This window comes from Egretta garzetta, unplaced genomic scaffold (genome assembly GCF_000687185.1).
Source record: "Egretta garzetta isolate BGI_Z169 unplaced genomic scaffold, ASM68718v1 scaffold53, whole genome shotgun sequence".
Taxonomy (NCBI): Eukaryota; Metazoa; Chordata; class Aves; order Pelecaniformes; family Ardeidae; genus Egretta; species Egretta garzetta.
In genome coordinates, this window is record NW_009259312.1 from 571,572 (window position 1) to 591,103 (window position 19,532).

General features: G+C 41.4%; 1 protein-coding gene across 1 annotated transcript in view; it reads left to right on the plus strand.

Annotated features, from left to right (window-relative positions):
• Positions 1 to 19,532, plus strand: part of AFF2 (AF4/FMR2 family member 2) — a 264,367-nt gene that overhangs the window by 101,240 nt on the left and 143,595 nt on the right. The window contains exon 6 of the mRNA XM_035891955.1: positions 1,243 to 1,287. Coding sequence (XP_035747848.1) covers positions 1,243 to 1,287 — 45 coding nt within the window. The remainder of the gene's footprint in view (positions 1 to 1,242; positions 1,288 to 19,532) is intronic.

Genomic DNA, 19,532 nt, shown 5'->3' on the forward strand with positions numbered 1-19,532 from the left:
CCCTTTCCCCTACAGTTTTTGGGTCAGATTAGCCACAGTACTAGAAGATATTTGGAAAATGTGCTATATTAGCAGAGTACAAACTTGGTGATCTAATAGGTCTTTCTGGTCTTCGACTTTTGTAGCTCTGTGGATTTATTCTTGAAGCTTAGTGCTGGCTGAAATATAGGATGAAAGGCATGGTTGGTGCTTTTGGTCAAGCTCTATGGCAGATTAGGATGACAGGGTTTAAGTTTAGTCATGAGTGTCTTTTACCAAACTGGTTACTAAGGGCAATAAGACAGTTACCTCGGGCAGAAAGTCTCATTGAATATTTATGGTACGAAGCACTTACCTGTTTTTTGGTACCCTCCTGAATATTGTCTCTTCCTCTTCTGTTGTATGACCATGATAAGAACCCATCATAACTACCTGCAAGTGTTACAAAATGGTGGTTGTTCACAGTATTTAGAGGTTTTGTGCTCTTTCCTGTCCTTGGAATGAGGGATTGTGGCAAACGCTGTAAGTACCATTTAAACAAGTATTTTCAGTTGGAAGACGTTAAGGGCACTACTGTGTGTGTGCATGGGTATGGTTGTGTGCATAGATTTATGGCATCTTTCTAAGGGGAGAAGGAATATCCATCAAGCCTCTTGAGGTGCATTCCTGTGTGCTGTTCGCTCTTCAGAGGATACTTAACCTGCAACAGGCTGATGAAGGGACAACAAAATCAGCAGCCACCCTTATAGTCCAACCAGTATTTTGCTACAGTATATGTTTAAGTTTTAAGAGCTGTCTTGGCTGTTAGCCTATTAAGCTGTAGGATAAGATAGTTGATGATAACAGCTTTCTCCTAACTGTTATCACCTCTGTCCTTCACTGCAGCGTGCGGCAAGTTAAACCAAACCTCGCCTTCTCTCCGAAGGCTGCCTATAGGAGTAACAGTGGGATTTTCTTCAATTACAGAAGTTTCAGGCAATTCTAGTGCCAGTTCTCAACTGTGAGGAAATCAGAGCACTTTATTGCTTCAAAAATGTCGTTAGTAGCACAAAGCAGTGAGGAAGGAAAAAACCAACTTTTGACAAAATGGGTCCTGACGATGATTTATGTTGATCTGAACTGGAAAAATTGGTAGGCAGCAAGCAAACATACAGAGTCTTCAAACAGAGACAGTTGCTGGTTAGCTGTTCACCTGTGTGGTTGGAGTCACTGAACTTTGCATCCAGCACCTGACTAAACATTTTTTTTTTTTTTTAACCCTAGGTTACCCTTCCCAATGACTCCAGCTGTGTGGAAGAAATATTACGGGTGAGTAATACCCTTTGCTTTTGTATCTTTTGTATAATTGTAGTGCTGTTATTTCATCTTTCATGGAGGAGGATTATGTGGCTGTCCTTAACGCTGTAGTTAAATAATAACATATTTGTGGGTCTGTAATAGAGACACAGCCAAATGGTAGGCCCAGGGTGCTCCTTAGTGAGTACAGTCAGTTCACCTAACACTCTGCATCTGCCAGCTTGTCTCGGTCAGGATTTACATGTGTTCCTGTTCTTTTTTCAGCCCTCAGTCTCTGTGAGTCTCTCCAGGACACATTTCTCTCCTGCCCTGAGGTGGTGTTGCCTTAATTCTCCCACTCACAGACTGACCTACAGTCTTCCTTCTTCTTCCCCCAAACTACAGTTGCTCATTGTTCATGACTTTATTAAAAGACCTACAGGCATTTTTTTTTCTCCAGGTTCTGGTCAGTGGTTAAATACAGAAAATTAAAACAACCACTCCAAACCAAGCATGGCTTGATTGCAACAAGATCATGCAACAAGAAAAAGGGGAGTGTACACAACAAGTTGTATATGCATAAGTGTGCCTTACTTTAAGTGTAAGATAGGCTTTCCCTCAGACACCTCAACTTTGGGATCTCCTGTTGGCAGTGAGATTTGTCTGGGGGCAGGTTTGCAACCCACCTGTCCTATCTGGGATTTAGGTTTTTATCCTCATGGGGTGAGTTTCCCGTCTGTCAGAGCTACCTCCCTGGGATTGCCAGCCAACCTGCTGGTTTTTTGGTGTAGAGGGGATTAAAATTTCAGTGGTAATTTGTGCTGGCCACATCCTTACCATGATGAGCAACAGATGCAAACTAACCCAGACTTGAAATCATGTGTAACAGTTGTGCCAACTTGCTTACAAAATAAAATAGGCTTCTCAGCATTCATTGCAATTCAGTTTGGGATAAGTTTGGGAAAAAAAAACCTCCTGTTTTGTGTACACACGTTTTCTTGGGATTCTACTGATGTCCTTAACAGGTTGCCAGTGATGCTGCAGAAGTGTGTTGAACCAGCAGGCAAGCATGTGCATGCAGACCTGCAGTAACGGAGGCGTATGCATCTGCACATGCACCCAGCAGCAATGAATGCAAGGAAATCAATAAAATTTAGTTTCGACCTTCAAAGTGACCAGCGGTTTATTACCTGTAGAACAGGAAGGGAGCAAAAGCAAAGAAAATGTTGAAAGGCTGTGCAAAATACTTGGTACATTTTATATGTCTTCTTTCTCTGTTTATATATTTCAATTAAGTTCCTCACTATAGTTGGAATGAATGACTTGTTAGCTGGGGAAAGAAGTTGTTTTCAGTAAACAGCATCAAAAGGAAATGCAATGTAGCGAATTTCAGGGATTGGTCATCCAGGTGACAGTTTTAATGTGGGAACAGTGCATATAAATCACAGGAAGCAGAAGTGTCTTTTTTCTAATCAAGAGGAGGTGATCCTATTTCCTATCCCATGACTGTAATTTGAGTCAGCAAACAAAGGCAGAATGTCCCGGGCTCCCTTCTGAAACCTGCTGAGATCGGTGCAGGACTTTCTGTGGTCTTCAGAAGGTGGGGTTCCTGCAGCTGCAGGCAGCACCTCCTGCTACCAGTAGGCTGTTAAACTCAGGGGGCTCTTGGGGTGGACAAAGCAGGGATTTGGCAGGTTTCCATGGCTCTGGGGATCTGTCTCACGAGGGCATGTAATGGGCACCCAAAAAAGGGCTACGAACTGGCAGATCTTTCTAGACTGCTGGGTGCAGATACCCAGAGGCACCCCCCATGCTCAGCCTTGCCATCCAGCCATGGAGCAAGCCTGTCCACCATAGCCAGAAGCCATCTTGAGCCTATGAAACCTCCTGTGCCAGGGAGCAGGTATGGGCTTGGCGCTCCAGAGGTGAAAGTGGGACCTCGGCCATGGATCGTCTGGGGTGCGAGCTCCCTGGCCACGTGTGCAGCCAGGTAGGTTTGCGTGCCATTACACAGTGAGAGTGCCTTAGTGTGCCATCGGCTTGGCATTAGGCAGCTCTGGGCACTGACAGGCTGTCTGCAGCCTTCTTGGAACCTGTCTGCAAGCAGGCTGCGGGCTGCCGGCAAGGTCCCGAGCGTGCGAAAGCAGCAGATCACAGGGCTGTTTCTGGGGCTGCCCATCAACAGCCAAGCAAACCCCAGTCCCAACTGGTTGCCTTCAGTGGCAGTGGTTTAGGCTTTCAACTTTATATTGTACTGAAGCACATGTGGAAGGGGGAGTACCTGAGTTTTGTCAATGACTTTGTTCTCAAATTTATAATATAGAGTAAGCTAGCAGGAAAAGTGTTTTGGCTGCATGCAGAGTATAATATTCAACTTAACAGGCAACAGAGGAAATAACTAAGAGAATGTGATGCCCAGCAGTGGTCAAAATCCAGCCTTAGGGCTCCCCGTGGAAGCCCTGTGTCAGGAGATTCGGGCTTTCTGCTCCAGATGAAAGGATGACCCTTGGTTTCAGGAGCGATTTGTGCTTTGAGAACCTGGATTAAGTTCCGAGCCCTTACAGATACTTTCTGGCCTTTTGAGGCCATTTACGTAGGCTCTGAAGAGCCTTTGGGAGTGTGGGCCTCAGCCCCGTGATGGCAGCTTCCCCAGGTAAAAAACCGGGCTATTAATATTTCCATCCTGTCAGGGATGTTGCAGAGGTAAACAAGAAGGATTGCAAGACAGTCAAGTCCCGAAGGCAGACAGATGGGGCTGTAATAGCGTGCATTTTGACCAATCATTTGGCAACGACTGGCAATTTCTGCTCTGGGCCATGTCCGCTGCTGAGCTGTGCACCCCAGAGTGCTGGAGGAAGAGTGCTGCCTCCTGCCTCCCCCCGGCCCGGCCAGTCTCACATGAGAGCATTTCATGCCTTGATGTTTGCTTTTTCTTTTTTTAAAGTCAGGGAATTAAGTGGCTTAATTCAGTTTCACCCTTCAGAAAGACACAGTAACTCTTGAAGGTTTTTTTGCTAGACTTCACAAGGAAGAGGGACCCAAGCTAAGATCTGTGACCTCTGATTTTACAGAGCTCTTTTTTCAAGCTGAACTTGATTAATGGTTTTTGTAATTGTAGAGGTTTGCAATTCCTAATCTCTGTCTTCTTTTTTTTTTTTTCCCCTAGAAAAAAAAAGGTTTAATTGAGTTTATGGTCAAAAATTTCCAACCGAGTGAGGGGAAAGGTCTTGCGTCCATTCGGACCCCTGAGTCTTCAGAGACAAAATTTCACAGTCCTTCAGATTTCCTGAAACACTTAGCCACTTATGTCATCTTGTGTAAATGCTTTAAGGACTGTTCCTGATACTACAACCAAAGGTTAATGGCAGACCAGTCTCCTGTTGATTTTGCTTTTCTAACCAGGATGGCTGAGAAGGTTGTTAAAAATAATAATTAAAAAAAATAAAATCTCTTGCACAACTAAGGCCAAACTGTAAAGCTAGTACAGGAGATTTGCATTTAATACTGTTGCTAATACCAAACTGAAAGATGAAGGCGAATACACTGGTGATCAGTACACTTTCTTCTGTTCCAAAATGTGGCTTATTTTTTTAAACCAACGTAATGGCTTTGAAAGTGTGGGTAACATGGAAGACAGGCAATCAACTGTGTGTGTGTGTGTGTGTGTGTGTGTAATTCACATTTTATTAGTATGGATTTAAATTAAGTTGTCACTTGCTATGTGCAGCCATTGAAAAATGAGTTCATTGAAACATCGTGATACAAAGTGCAGATGGGGTGGGAGAACTGACATTTTGAACTGGTATTCTGAAGCTGTTACTTGTGCCACTTGGACCAGTGCTTTACATCCATGCACCTCGCTGTCATTGCATGTTACATGAACCATTGCACAGGTCCAGGCATGGGGGGTGTAGGTGTCGCGCTGGGCACGAACTAACAGTGATCCTATTTCTGCCTATAGAGAGCAGAAACCCTTGGCATTGGTTTACCTCTGCGTAAAGAGGTGATGAGGATACAGCATTACACGGCAAAGAAAGGAAATTTTATTTAACTAAATTTTCTTGAGGACTTGTAGTGTAAATTGAAACTTTGGGCTAGGTGTTTAGGCAGTTGGTTAGATGTAATCCCACAGAAGTGAGGCTCTGGTCTGTACACATGAAGCTTTCGTGTCTGTGCTGCTAACCATCTGGGCAGGCACTTCTGTCTAAAAATCTGTCCCTGCTTAGAGGAACAAAAGGATTCTTGTAGGTGCATATTTGCTGTAGTAAGGCATCAAGTAACTAGATGGACTTCCGATGTTATGTGGACAGCTGTGACATTAATTAAAAGCTTTCTAGTCTGGAAGCAAAACAAATCCTAAATATAATTCAGATTGTAATTAGTGTAAAAATGACTGGAGTTAAATGAGCAACGTCTATAATTTGTATGGTCTTCTATTCTTCTGATGACAAGCTCATGTCTAATGACATTGGAGAATATGTAAATTGATCAGCAGGTGAAAATGCCCTTGACTGGGCAAATTATGTGTAGTATTACCTTCCTCATGCCAACCGAAAGCACTAACGGATTTAATATGTGTCATCCATAGCTGAGGTGAGCTGTTCACAGAGCAAAATTAGACTGTAACAGATATAGCCCACTATTTGCCCCTCAGTAATTGTTTTCTCTTCTAAAATACAAAGCAACATTGAAGAACGATGCTCAACCTAATTATGATAATTGTAATTTTAAAAATACAGGTACGCTGTCCAGTGTGGTTACAAATGCACTTAGTAGCTGACAGGCAGTTTAAATATTTTCATGTGGAATCTGGGGGCTTGCTGAGGAGGACATGATATGAATTTAAAATGATTACCCAGACGTCATTGGACAAGTGAATAACGAGCCGACTGGCCTAGTAAACCATGTGAACCTGTCAAATATGGGAACACGTTGGGGAGGAGATGATGTCAAGTAACAGTAACTTAGCAACCTGGCATTTAGCTGTCCAGAGAATGAGTAAGAGTAGCCACTTTTAAATAGCTGAGTAAATAAATGAATCCCTATAAGTCTTAGGTGTGCTATAAAAATAGCCCAGCACCGTATGTTTTGTGTCAAGCTGCTTCTTTCTCCAGGACAAGGTGATTTATTATTTCTATTGAAATGAAAAAATGGATTGAAAAGTTAACCCACGTATAAATGTGTATCTGTGGCCTTTGTCCCTCGTCTGGCACACAGCCTTTGGAAGCGTGTAAGGAACAGGTAATAGCCTGCTTTGAAAAAGGCAATGCTTTACAACTGTAGGGTTTTTTTTCTTTAGACTTCGCTTATGTACATGAAGATTTGGATGGATAAAACTGATAATTTCTGAGCAATTTCCAAGCCATTGCATTTTCAGCTTTTTATCAGCATTTTCTAAATGGAGGCAGAACCAGTTTCTGCTCTCACATCAAAATAAATCAAGGGGTAATTCCACTGACCTCTGATCTCATTTGAGTTCATTGAATTCTTCTTCCTCCTACACTGGTATAAATTGGCAGCATCTCCACTTATGTTGCTGCTACTGTTTGTACTGAATGAGTGATTTAGAGTGCTTAAGGAATTGCTGTCAAAGGTATTAGCAAAAGTGGGTTTAATATGATGTTGTAAAAGTGCAACTTAACAAAGTTCAATGGCAAAGTTCACTCTATTAATTACTGCATGGAAGAGTCATACAAAGGAAAATTGAGTTACACACAAGTTAGACTGACTCACAGAGGGACTGGGGGTGCAAAAGGGTATGGAGGACCCTCCTGTTGAGTGATGAGGTTCAGAGTGGACCCCCTTGCTTTCTAAACTCCTGATGGAGCTTAGGTGTGGCTAGGTCCAAACTTAAGTCTCAGACTTGGACAACTCTTTGTGTCTAAGGGATTATATAGGCAAAATTTATCAATTCAGCATGCAATCGAAGTTTTCAAGACAAAATCAGTTACCATACTACAAGGTTTTGCACGATATCAGATGCTTACCAAAGATCTGCCACTGATAAAAGGTCTCTCTGCCTTGAGCAGCAACCTTGAGAGGCATCCCAGCTCAAGGGGAGATCACCGCCATGCAGCCACACTGCCTAGCAGGGAGAGCTCAAAGAAGGGTCACTTAAGCTGTCATATATATAGGGTAACGCAGTTGGCTTGTAGTCGAATTGTTTGCAATACGCAAGATATGCATGAGGCTCCTTGTACCCAGAACTTTGTTTGTTCCTTGATAAATGAGTCTTGGAAAAGCTGCCCACTATTCAGGTGTCATTCTCATTATCAGTGTTCCAAGCTCATATGCATCGATGTTCACTGTGTCACTCTGCTCCTTTATGGGTTTTCAGAGAACAAATTGGAACTAGAGAAATTGCTGTCCCAGCTACAGCTCAGGCCTTTACCTCTTCTGGAGACTGCACCAACCCACCCCCAGTGTGGTCCAGGGGTTGAACGCACCTATCACACTGCACCCCGTGACTACAGTCAATCCACTTTATCAGCTTATAGAGTGGTAATATGGTTACCTGTTGCCTCTATGCCATAAATATATAGCATATTGCAGATCAATGGTAAGAGTATAATTATATTAGTTTAAGTGTTCTAATTAATGTTGGTTATATACCATTTTACATACAGAATCAGTTGACTGTATATGTTTTACACGCTGGATTGATGTAATTTGTTTCATTTCTTACCAAACTCTGATATACAGAATGATTATTAGCAGTAAGCATAAGGTTAAAACTGACAAAGCTACAATTGGATGCAGCATCAAATTCAAAATTCCAGTTGCTGTTAGTGACCATCCAAAAAGTTTCCCACCAGTGATGTTCTCCACCTTTCTTCACTATTTCCAAGACAAGGTATATATCCTCTGCATCGTGATGGATGTTATTTAGTGTTTTTTGTCTGTTGTTCTGAATTCATTTTAGCAATGACTCAGGTCGTCAGTTTGCAACAGTTTTCTCACCAACGTAAGGTTCATTCCAATGGGGGTGGGCAATAAATTTTGATACAATGTATATAGCGATTGGTGGGGCAAAGTTTCCTCCCATAATTTTGATAAAATTACAAATACAGATATTTGAGTTATTATATGTCTCTACAGTGGTGTTGTCTATAGATACAGAATCACAAAGGATTCTCATACAAACACATCAATTTCCGACATATACACGTACAGTTTCAGGGGTTTCATTAGGATGTATTTCAAAATTACAAACATGTTGCTCAGTGTCAAGACAAATGTCTTGGGCCTTAATGGTTTTACTTTTACAAATAAACCCTTGCTATTCCTGTACAACACATGTATCAACATCAATAGTTTGCTGTTTGTTCCCATTTTGTTGGGCCCATACTCCATGTTGTAATAGACAGAGGACAGTTCCGTCGTGATTTAATCCCAGCACAATGACTGGGCATATGTTATATTCCAAAGCATTGTATATGGTTAAAACAAAATCTGTGGCTTTACTGTTGGTGGGGTCGTAAGTGAGATTAACTAGGTGCCACCAAAATTGGAAATCCATTCCAAATTGAGAAGTTTAGAAAGCAAGGGGGTCCACTCTGAACCTCATCACTCAACAGGAGGGTCCTCCATACCCTTTTGCACCCCCAGTCCCTCTGTGAGTCAGTCTAACTTGTGTGTAACTCAATTTTCCTTTGTATGACTCTTCCATGCAGTAATTAATAGAGTGAACTTTGCCATTGAACTTTGTTAAGTTGCACTTTTACAACATCATATTAAACCCACTTTTGCTAATACCTTTGACAGCGATTCCTTAAGCACTCTAAATCACTTATTCGCAGCACTGTTATTAAATAAAAAGTTACCCTTGCATTACTTTAGGTATACATAAAAGCAGCAACTGGTCCTTTGCTCTGATGACTGTAGATGTAGTCTCACTCCAGAAAATGGAAATGCTGAGTAGTTCTTTGAGAACTGCTCATTCCTGGTTTGGTAGGTGATCAGCTCAATTCTCATCTAGGTACCACCACAAGCATTCAGCAGCAATTCCAGGAAGGTCAAAAGAAGCCCTTTCTGGGCATTTTGTGCACTGTCCAGCCATATGCACACAGCATAGTGAGATCAGTAGCTGGAGTAATTTGAGGACAGCCTGGTGTTGGCTTGAAGTGCAAATGGCTCTTTGGGAGTTGGAGAATGCAGCCTTAGGTCCTCCCAGTCTAGACCAGACGCTTAACACGGAGGCTCGCCTTGGCCACTGTGAGTTACACCCGACTGCAGCAGAACAAGATTATTCAAGTTTTTGGCCATTCACGTTTACAGTGACAAAGGCACCTCAGGAGCATTATCCCAAAGCTGTCTATATTAACTTGAAATTACATGATGTAGAAAACTCAGAGCTAACTTTAGGCTGGCTGAGTAGGAAGTTGGCATGAGTCGACGCTCAAGTGCTTAGATTATGTGGCTGGTCTTGTAGGCCACTGTTGCACTGCTGGCGTGATACAGGTTAGGTATGAGAGGAGTTCACTTGTGATGTAGATATATATTATAATTCTGCTCTGTGCTGCCAGATCGACGCAAAGCAGACTTCATGCTGTTGGGGAGGTGACGGGGAGAAAAGGTTGACTGTCTGATCTGACAAATGCGTGTGAGTGTGCAGTGTTTCCTGTATTCGAAAGGTGGTGTTTTGCACCTGCCTGTTACAGGGATAAATGCCTCTTCAAGATGTAAGGCAGCAAAAGATTAGACCTTTGTCAGGACAGACAAGCAAGGTCTGATTCCAACCTGCAGGCACATTTATCAAATAAAGGTTTTATTTTCGTAGCAGTATTAAAGAAATTATCTAGCAAAGAACTTTGAAATGTAAAATCTGATCATTATGTGGGTCTATTGGAGCCTGTCTACACTGTAACAATAAAAAAGATGACAAAAGGTATTCAGGAAAAGAGAGAGATTGCAGTGCTCCTATTTCGAACTCACTATTCAACTCTGTTTCTTATCTCCTTAACCATAATATTTTAACATATATTTTTGTACTGCCAAATTGAAATATTGCTGATTTTAGTAGTATTATATAATTCTGCTATCATTGCCAGATTTAACATTGCTACTAAAATTACTGTGAAGTGAGCTGACCTCACAAGAGTTTGGACACATATTACTCCTCCTGAAGAGAATGAAAGCACTCTCATGAGAAATGAATGACTAAATGAAAAAAGTATTAATTTTTATCTGTTTTCCAAGCTCTTCAGCATCTCTTTTGCACCAGAACAACCACTTCTCGTTTCTTTTCCTCATTGATAGTCACCTCAGAAATGATCCACTATGTATTGCAACATGTTACATGCTCAGCATCCTCACTCTGATTCAGTAGTCTGTCATGATAAAAATAATTATATTTTATGAGAATGCACAAAATAATTTTTTAAAAGCCAGTTCAAACAAGAAAGTAATTCAAGCAAAGTCATCGTCTTGGAGGAAAAGATAAGAAGTTTTGAAACTTCTGTGGAAGATTCAGGTGCACCCTCTGCAGCACTTAAAAGTTTTGGTTACTTCATATACTACTTTCTAAAATACCTCTAAGTTACATACTTCCAGAAATAAGTGGAAGTGAGAGAGACAAAAAAATGTGGGAAAACAAGTTGGTGGGGTCTTGTAGTTGAGTGGAGAGTACCTTAAAACTAAGATTCCTACTCCAGATTTGTGGAGCCATGGGACCTGACTTCCCATCCCTTTTCAGCACTGTAAATAAAGAGCAACTCCCTTATCTTTGAGTGAAAGCGAGAGGAAACAGACCCAAGGAATCTGGGATGTTGGATCAACTTTCACCTTTTCTATGCTCCCATGAACAAAAAAGGCCCCAAGTGCCGAACTTAGAAAATTTTAAGCACTTCTACACTGTTACAGTATTTGGCTCTAGCTGTACCAGGTATCCTCCCTTAAGGACTTCGCGGGCTGCACAAATTTATGTTGTATAAACACATGATTCAGAACTTTAGAGCCTGTTGTGTGCCTGTCCTGGAGTACTGCTGCTGATTCCAGAATGACCAGTAACAACAACTACTGGCACAGTATACAGCGTGGTCAAGGAAAAAAGCCATCTGAAGCTCCTGTACTCCACTTACACATCTTACTGCCAAAGTATTTGACAGAAAAAATCTAGTCCTATTTTGAAATATAGGTAGTAGACTATTCCTCTAGTCTCAGATTAATCATTTCTGTTATTTCATCTTGTCCTTTCAAAATGAAACATGGTTAAATATGGGCATTGAGTGTTTAAACTGCTAGCAATGTTTCCTTTCATTTAAGTAGATTAATAGTGTGTACTCTACTTAACAAATTGCTTTAGGCACAGAATGAATACATTGAAAACATATTAAAATTGAGTTAGGCTTTCTGAAATGAATGCATGCTTTAGAAACAATTCTGGTTTGAAATGACAAAGTCTGTAGCATCTTCTGTGGCCCTTTATCTCACAGGGGGAAGGGCTCCATTTTTGGAGCCCTGAGGGCAAGTGTTGTAGGTTTTAAGTCCTGGTAGGAAGCCTCCCATAAGTCAGCACTGCTGAAGAAGCTGGTGGGGCCCATGAAGGATAAATTGGCCATATGTGGTTAGTCAAGAGAAATGGAGCTGGGAAAAGGCTGGAGAAACTTGCAGTGTCCAAGGGAAGACAGGGCTGGAAGATGTAACTTAATGAATCTTAAGAAAGAGTTTCAAGAGCTCTCCTCTTTGAAATTCTCCTCTGAAGTTTCAGCTGGCCACAACAATCAAAATCTAAAAAAATTGGTTGATGGTTAAAAAAATATATGTAAGAAAAGAACTATAGAAATGAAAAAAAAAAAAAAAGGATCAAAAAGGGGCCAGATACTGGAGGCATGCTCAGTTTCACTGCTTTAACTATACCCACCATGTTGCAACCTTTGATGCTTCACTGCTTTTATGTTCTTAGAAGAAAAGTGAAGAAAACAGGCCAAAGATGACACCTGGAGTAAACCTGAACGTAGAACTTTGTGTCTCGTTGTTGTCAGAGGAAATGGGTGGAAGTCTTCTGTTACAGCAGATACCAGGAATGTTTGTTGCCATTTTCTTCATTTACTGTGGTCTAAATTTACCACAAGTCACTCCTAATCTCTCCTTCGTAAGGGGAGAATACAGACACAACTGAGTTACGGGCTAAGAAGTATTTCTTCCCGAGAGACCCCCTGGACAAGCAGGTGGACTTTCCCTTTGGGGGAGTCATGTGGTGACATGCTATCAGCCTTGCCAGCCTCCATGGGGTTTGTGGAAGCAATGTAACATGGGAAGGCAGTCTTGCAGTCATCATCTGTCTTAAGTTCAAGTTTTTCTACATTCTGTAAGGAGAATAGTTCTGGAAACCACCTGTTTGGGGGGGAGCAATTTATGTCTTTGCTACCTGCCATTGATCTGCAGGTTTTAAGACTGTGATGCAGCATAGGCAGTGGAGCTCTTTCTGAAGGTGTCTCCCTTTTGACCTGTGGAGATTGTTTCAGCTGTCAAAGTATTCAGAGTACACCACTTCACACCTGCCAGCCATCTTCCCGTATCCGTGAACATCCTTTAAATAAATGTTTGAGTACATAGATTCAGATAAAACATCCTACCTTTAATCTTCCTGCATACCATTGAGATGCCCCTTCTCTCCAGTTCTCTTCTTCTATGAAACGGGGAAATAGAACCTCACCCACATGGCCATTGTGCTGCAAAGTTAAAGTAGTTGCTAGCAGTTGCTCAGCTGGAATTATTGGTGTTACAATTATGCAGAAGCAAGGCTCAATCAGATATTTAAAATTATACTACATACGGTGGCTTATCTATTTCTGTAGAGAAGTTCTAACATTTCTTTAGAGAAAGCGTGTCATTGAATTTAATGTTCTGAGAAACCTTATGAACTTCCAATCTATTTTAGCCATATATTTCAGATTGTGCTTATAATTATGTTTTTTTATTGAATATGTAAGTTCCTTTCAATTTCTTAATACAGTACATGGGTTTTAATACACATTTGAGAAGAATGCACAGTGTGGATGGGAGGCACTTTTGAGCGTTTTCAAATTGTCACAGTAAAATTGTCACATTTGTTTAATTAGCCTGTAGATCCTGCCACATTGATTTATGTCAGCTGTGTAACAATTTCTTTGGATAGCTAGAAAATCTGACCAGAATGCTTTTTTTTTCTTCTTTTTTTGCCAAGGAATTTCTTACATTTCTTTTTCATTTAAAAGCAGTCATACAGGCACCCAGCCTTGCAGAAGTCAGCTGAAGAAAATGTCAGGCTGTAGCATTAGACAGGAAGATGGTTTTATTAGTTCAAGGCATTGAGGTGTTTGTTGACCATTGTTCAAAGGCAAGAGATAAGAACTGGCTACAAACATGAAGTTCAGACCTAAGTGCTTAGATTTATGTTTGTTCAACATTCTGCATGCACTGTTATTCTGCCTGCTGCAAGTGTTACGGCATTGCCTTCCCGGGCTCCGAGGGTGAGGACTCTGGTGTGGGTGTCACCTGAAACCCTGTTCTCAACAGTTTACAGCACTTCTTTAAATATTTCCTCTATTCCAAAATTTCTGTGCAATGTCTAAGCACATATTTGGTGGGGGGAGGTGAAAATAATACCTGCTAGTACTTTGCCAGGTGAAACAGGCACAACATGGACACACGTGGACTTAGGAGGCTTGCATGGGTTGCTAATGGGACAAAAAACCAGAGCAGGGTAGCATTCATTGCATTTGCTGCTGGTTGATTGATTTAAGGCATGGACCAGATTTCACCTCTGGAGCCACGCTAGAAAATGGCGGGTACTGATCTCTTGTGAGGAGTGCTTTGAGATCTTCTGATGGAATTTATTGCACAAGCACTGAGTGTTAAAGGCCCCTTTGGGCTTTGTTAGTCCATTAATTTCTTTGCCATGAGTATATCCTGCTAAAGAATATGTTGTTTGTGTACCCCAAGGTACAGCAGCCTTTAAAAATACTCTTCTGAGCCTCAGAAAAAAACCTGGGTGTTTGGTTTGTAGAACATTCCCAGTACTGATTTTTTTATTTTTTTAAAATCAAGCCAATTAATCCCTTCCCACTTATTCCAGTATTTTTTCATTTCTAACCTCTTGAGTCCCTAATCATATCAATGAGAGGTCTGAGCTGCCAGTTTGTCTGCGACAGCCGTGTTGTACCAATCAAATGAAAACTGGTGCTCAGGTTTTTTTGAAGAGCAGCCCTGTGTTTTTCCTGAGTTCAGACAAAAACAAAGAACACAGCTTCAGCAGCGAGGCGTTCACTGGAGGCTTCTTTCCATGAAAATAGTTATCGCTCCTTTTTTCCTTGGCAATTGAGTCATTGTTGCTTTTAAAAGAAGTTGTCATGATCGCCTCATTACCGTTTTTCTTAATATGATAAGTGTAAACTACAAGAAAGCTATCATGTTTGAGAGGATACAGGAATCCCAAGGAATGCTATACTAACTGCTTGTCCTTTTTGAAAAGGCTTAGACTGGGAATTTGACTAAATGTATCAGTCTGTCTCCTTTGCAGCAGCATTGTCATTTTATGGTGTCTTTCAGTTGTAACAGAAGTTACCCTTCAAAAAGAATGCTGTGTTTCGGCATCTAGCTTCTGCTTCTCTCCAGCAAAGTGAGAGCAACAACTCCTTTTGTAATTGCTTGAATATGATAATGAATCACCCTTTGTACTAAAAAAAACCCCAACGTGTTCTTTGGCAGGTTTATTCCAGTTTGTCATTGTACAATAACTGGTAATTGTCAGTATTTGACACCAGCCGGAGCTGCCAATCACACTGCTTAGAGCTAACTAGCAGCCATGGGTCTACTGGGTGGTCTTGTCTTGGGCTTGCTCCAAGTTTGTTCCAGATTGCTCATATGACCCCTGATAAACTATTACTAATGAACCATTGGCTATTCCTTTTTGGCCATCTAGAAGTTACAATGACAATACATGTCATCGTCTAGTAATGTAGATAAATGATTTTTAAATGCTGGAGGACCAAACTTACTGTATTTTAGTGCTGTGGCTTTTGTGTCCTATTGACTTGTTTTCCTGTGGGAAAAAAAGTAGTGAAGTGTCCGGAGACAAGGAGGTTATGGACTTTGCCCTTTTTCAGCCCTGATTTTAGGAGTTTGTTTCAATGTAGTTTGTTGTCAGAAGGTTTTAAAAAATGCAGGCATGGGAGGAGGATATATTAATCTGGTGTATAGTCTGAACAGGCTGATTTCAGACGTTAGGACTGCTCTGTGTGGGACCAAGCATCCTCAGCTATCATACGTCTTAGTGGCAGCTCTGAGTTAATGTTTCCAACCTCAGACTTACTAGCTTTGTAAGAAAGAGCTGGGAAATAAGGAATCAAATGCATGCATGTGACAGTGGGAATCTGTGTACCAGAAATACTCTGAAGCCTCCATACCTTAAGGGAGATCAAAAAAGACCTCAGCATGTTTTGGCTTCAGTTTTCTTTACTCTTTAAGCTGGCTTATTTGGGTAAGGCTGACATGCCAAAAAAGTATATGTTTTATCAAAACATCTTCTGTAACATACATCCATTTTTTCTACACCTGTTAGCTTAGCAGGAGTGGATCAAAGGGGAGTGTTGGCATGATTTATAGGACACACAGATGCAGGAACAGACCTGCTTCAAGGCACAAGTGAGGAAAAGGAAACCCAGACTGAAATGTTTGCTCTTGTCCAAAGGCTAAAATTACTATAATAAATGCCAGGTCGCATGGTAGGGTTTCAGGTGGCTGCTTAGGTCTTTCTGTAAGAGAAGAGAATTAAAGGGTTGAGAGGCGGCAAGGACTCTACCTCTGTTACAGGCCAGAACCCAGAGTATATTTTTTGGCAAACATGCTAAGTTCTTTAACCTTACAAAAAAAAACCAAAAACAACAGGGTGCCAAATTAGAGGATCCAATGATCAGACTTCAGTTTGAAGTTTTCTGTCCATCCAGTGCTCACTGAATGCTGATCAAGCTGCCTATATTGTCCACCCAGGATTTTCCAGCCAGTATTCACTGTTCCCAATTTCCAGCCAATATTCAGAGGTTCCACCACTGCCCTAGGCATTTCATAAGACAAAAAATGAGACAGTCTTCACCCTCAAAGCATTCATAGTCTCTGATTTAGGCACTGGGAAGATAACTGTACTCTGCAGGGGAGAGTGCATTCTTCATACACTAAGGGAGAAGCAAGTTTTCAACTGGGACACATGGTAGGGAGAAGAAATGATGAAGAAATGGAAATGGTGGAGAAGGACAGCTTCTGTAAGGGCAGGTTTGAGCTTTTCTAGGTGTCCACTGTGTCTTTGCTTCAGCCTCAGACCACTGATGGAGTGGCATTACAGTTGAGGTGTTGATGAGACCATATAAAGAGGGAAACACTCAACATTAAAAAGAAATGCTACCCTGGCACACCCAGTCAGGAAAACCCATGCTGCAATACTGCTTGTGTGGTAAGCAGAAGAAAAGAGATCTGGCAGAGTCCTGGTTCTGAAGGCAAAAAACCGGCTTTTGTGAAAGATTTCAATGTGTATTGTACAGCAGCATGTGGCAGCTTCATTTCCTTGTATTGGATGAGTAACAACTTGGAGTCCAATTTTAATGAAAGCAAATCATGGCTTACACAAAAGAACTCAGCTTTAAACTCGAATAAGTTGCCTAACCTGGTTTCTTAATTTCCCCCTATATGCTATTTCAGATAATTGACACTCCTGTTTTAAGACTGAAGCTGGTGTCTTCTGGCACAAGCTGGTGCTTTCAAATTCCTGATGATTTTTAGACTCAGTTTCATCATATTGTTAGGATATGGGTTATAAACTGGTTACACGGGTCTAAAACTTAGTGCACAATGTAAAACTTGAACAGTTTCTGTGCTAAGCCTACAGAATGAGAAGTTTTGTAGTTTAGTAATTTAATTTTGCCTGATATTGAATTTGGAGATTATACTTTTTCACAACGTTGTCATAAATGGCTACAGGAATTAAATGCATTTTGTGATAAATTACACGGATAAGGTCTTGTCATGTGACTACCTAATTCGCTGTTGTGTTTTGTATGAAAAAACCATGAACTGATTGCATCTGGCAATGTAAAGGAGATGGTGTAATGTATTGTATAAATGTGCACAGCGGAGTGCCTCGGGGTAGGTGCAGTCTTGTTTTGTAACTGTAAATTATAGTTCTGCTCTCCTCTTGGTGTGAACCCTAAATTTCAGAGAGGAAAACAGGCGATTCAAGACATGCTTTTTTGCTTGTGAAGCTCAGGATGGATGGAACAAATTACCAGATTCCCTTAAACAAGTGCCAGCAGTGAATAGTTTCAAAACACAGTTGCTTATTTACTTGGAGAAATGTTGCCAATGTTTTTTAAATTGCAGAGATGAAATTATATGTTGGTATTAGTAACTTTTGAAAGAATTAGCTTTTTATTACTTATTGTGCCTTTGTTTATATTATACTGTTGTACTGCCAGGATGTTATGTTGCATTTAACAGTTCAATGCATACTTCCTATCTCTTGGGGCCCTCATGAAAATTAGATGTGCCATCCCTGGAGACGGTTACCAACAAGTATCGTTTTGAACAAATAAAATCAATGGGATATGGTTGTGCATCTCAGTGGGGATGAGAAGCTGCCAAGAATGGGAGGTATTGCATTGGCCACACTGTCCACAGCAAGACTCTGGGACTGTGTATTGGGCACCAAAGTCATTAGTTTAGTTACCGAGAGTGACAGATGAAGGATGCCTAGCTTGCTGGACATGGATTTAGTCCATGTGACTGCAAATACCTGAATATTTATGGGTGTATCATTAACTTGTGGGACTCTAAAACTGGTGTCAGTTGGTGTTAATGGAATAGCCAGTTCTGGATGCAGTATTAAGCAGATAGGATCTCAGCACTGCTGAGAATTAGTAAGTATGGAGGATCAGGATTTTATGCTTGTGATTGCTCTGGTGTTCTTTAAGTGCTCTGTGAAAGGCACAGCACCAACCACTGCCTGCCAATATCCCAGCTGAGCGGGACCTCGGGTCGAACACATTCTGGCAGTTCCATGTTCCTGACCCATTAGTAGATCTGTACAGAAGAACAGTTATGTGGAAATACAAACACCTCACATGGCCCAGCAAAGCTTTGATTATCCTGTCCTTGCATGCAGCCATTACTGCCTATCTTTAACAAACCCCACATATTCTGCAAGTAGGGAAGATGCCACCTGCCTCTCCTGGTGGGAAGTGGAGTTACCTCAGTGTCATTCCTGGTCAGGACATGCCTGTCTTTGGACTCATTGAAGGCTCATGGCTTGTCTTAAAGACAACACTGGCTTCTGCTTGTCTCCTGGACTTGATCTAGAAAGTTTAGGGAATGGTCTAAGACAAAGAGAGTATGGGTCAGCAAGGCAGTCACATGTGCAGGATGCATCTACCTTTGACTTCACAATTTCTCAGGCCTGCCTTTTCCACAGAACTCTTAATTCTATCTCATCATATAACACTTGTCAAGAGAGCTTTCCCATGTGCTTCCTGTAAGGTCCTGTTTAATTTTTTACACTGTGTGATTCTACTTCACCAATTATGTTCTGTGTACCCCCCATGTCCTTCCTACAATTTACTCATACAGCTCACCTACGCCTGACAAGAGTAGGGATAGAGCTGCTACAGACCTCTGGTATTGTTGCAGTTCACCGCAATGATGTTTCTGTAGTAGGACCCTTAGGGGGTTGTGCTGCGTGTTCCTGAAGATGCTGACAAGGTGTGACAAAGTGCTTGAGGGCAAAAACCCTGCTGGGGATTGAACTGAAGGACTGTCCTGAGCAGTGTGAGCTACATTCAGGACAGGTTTTGACCATATAATCTTCCTGAGGTGGACCTCAGGATTTTTTTATCCCGATCCACCTTGGAGAGAAGGATCCAGCCTTTTTCACAGTGGAGCCTTGAGAATGAGCTCAGAATTATATGCACAGCATGGACCACTTGGGGTCCAGGACCCAGCAGGGAGTTAAATCATTTGACAGCATGGACACATTATTATATAGGTTGTGGTTACTTTTAGGATTGTGTCATACTTGTTAAATTGGAAAGCCAATGGTGGGTTCATGTGGTGTAGCTTCATTATTCTCCCCCTAAAACAGCCTCTTGAGCTGAGATGCCTTCGCGTTGTAATAGAGCATTATTTTTCTTCACATACACAAGGTTGGTTAGAGCAGTAAGTACATCAATCATGATTTGCTGGTTTTTATTGTCTTCTAAATGCTCTAAGCAAAGAATATGAGTGTTATTAGTTACAAAAGGTACAATATGAGGAAA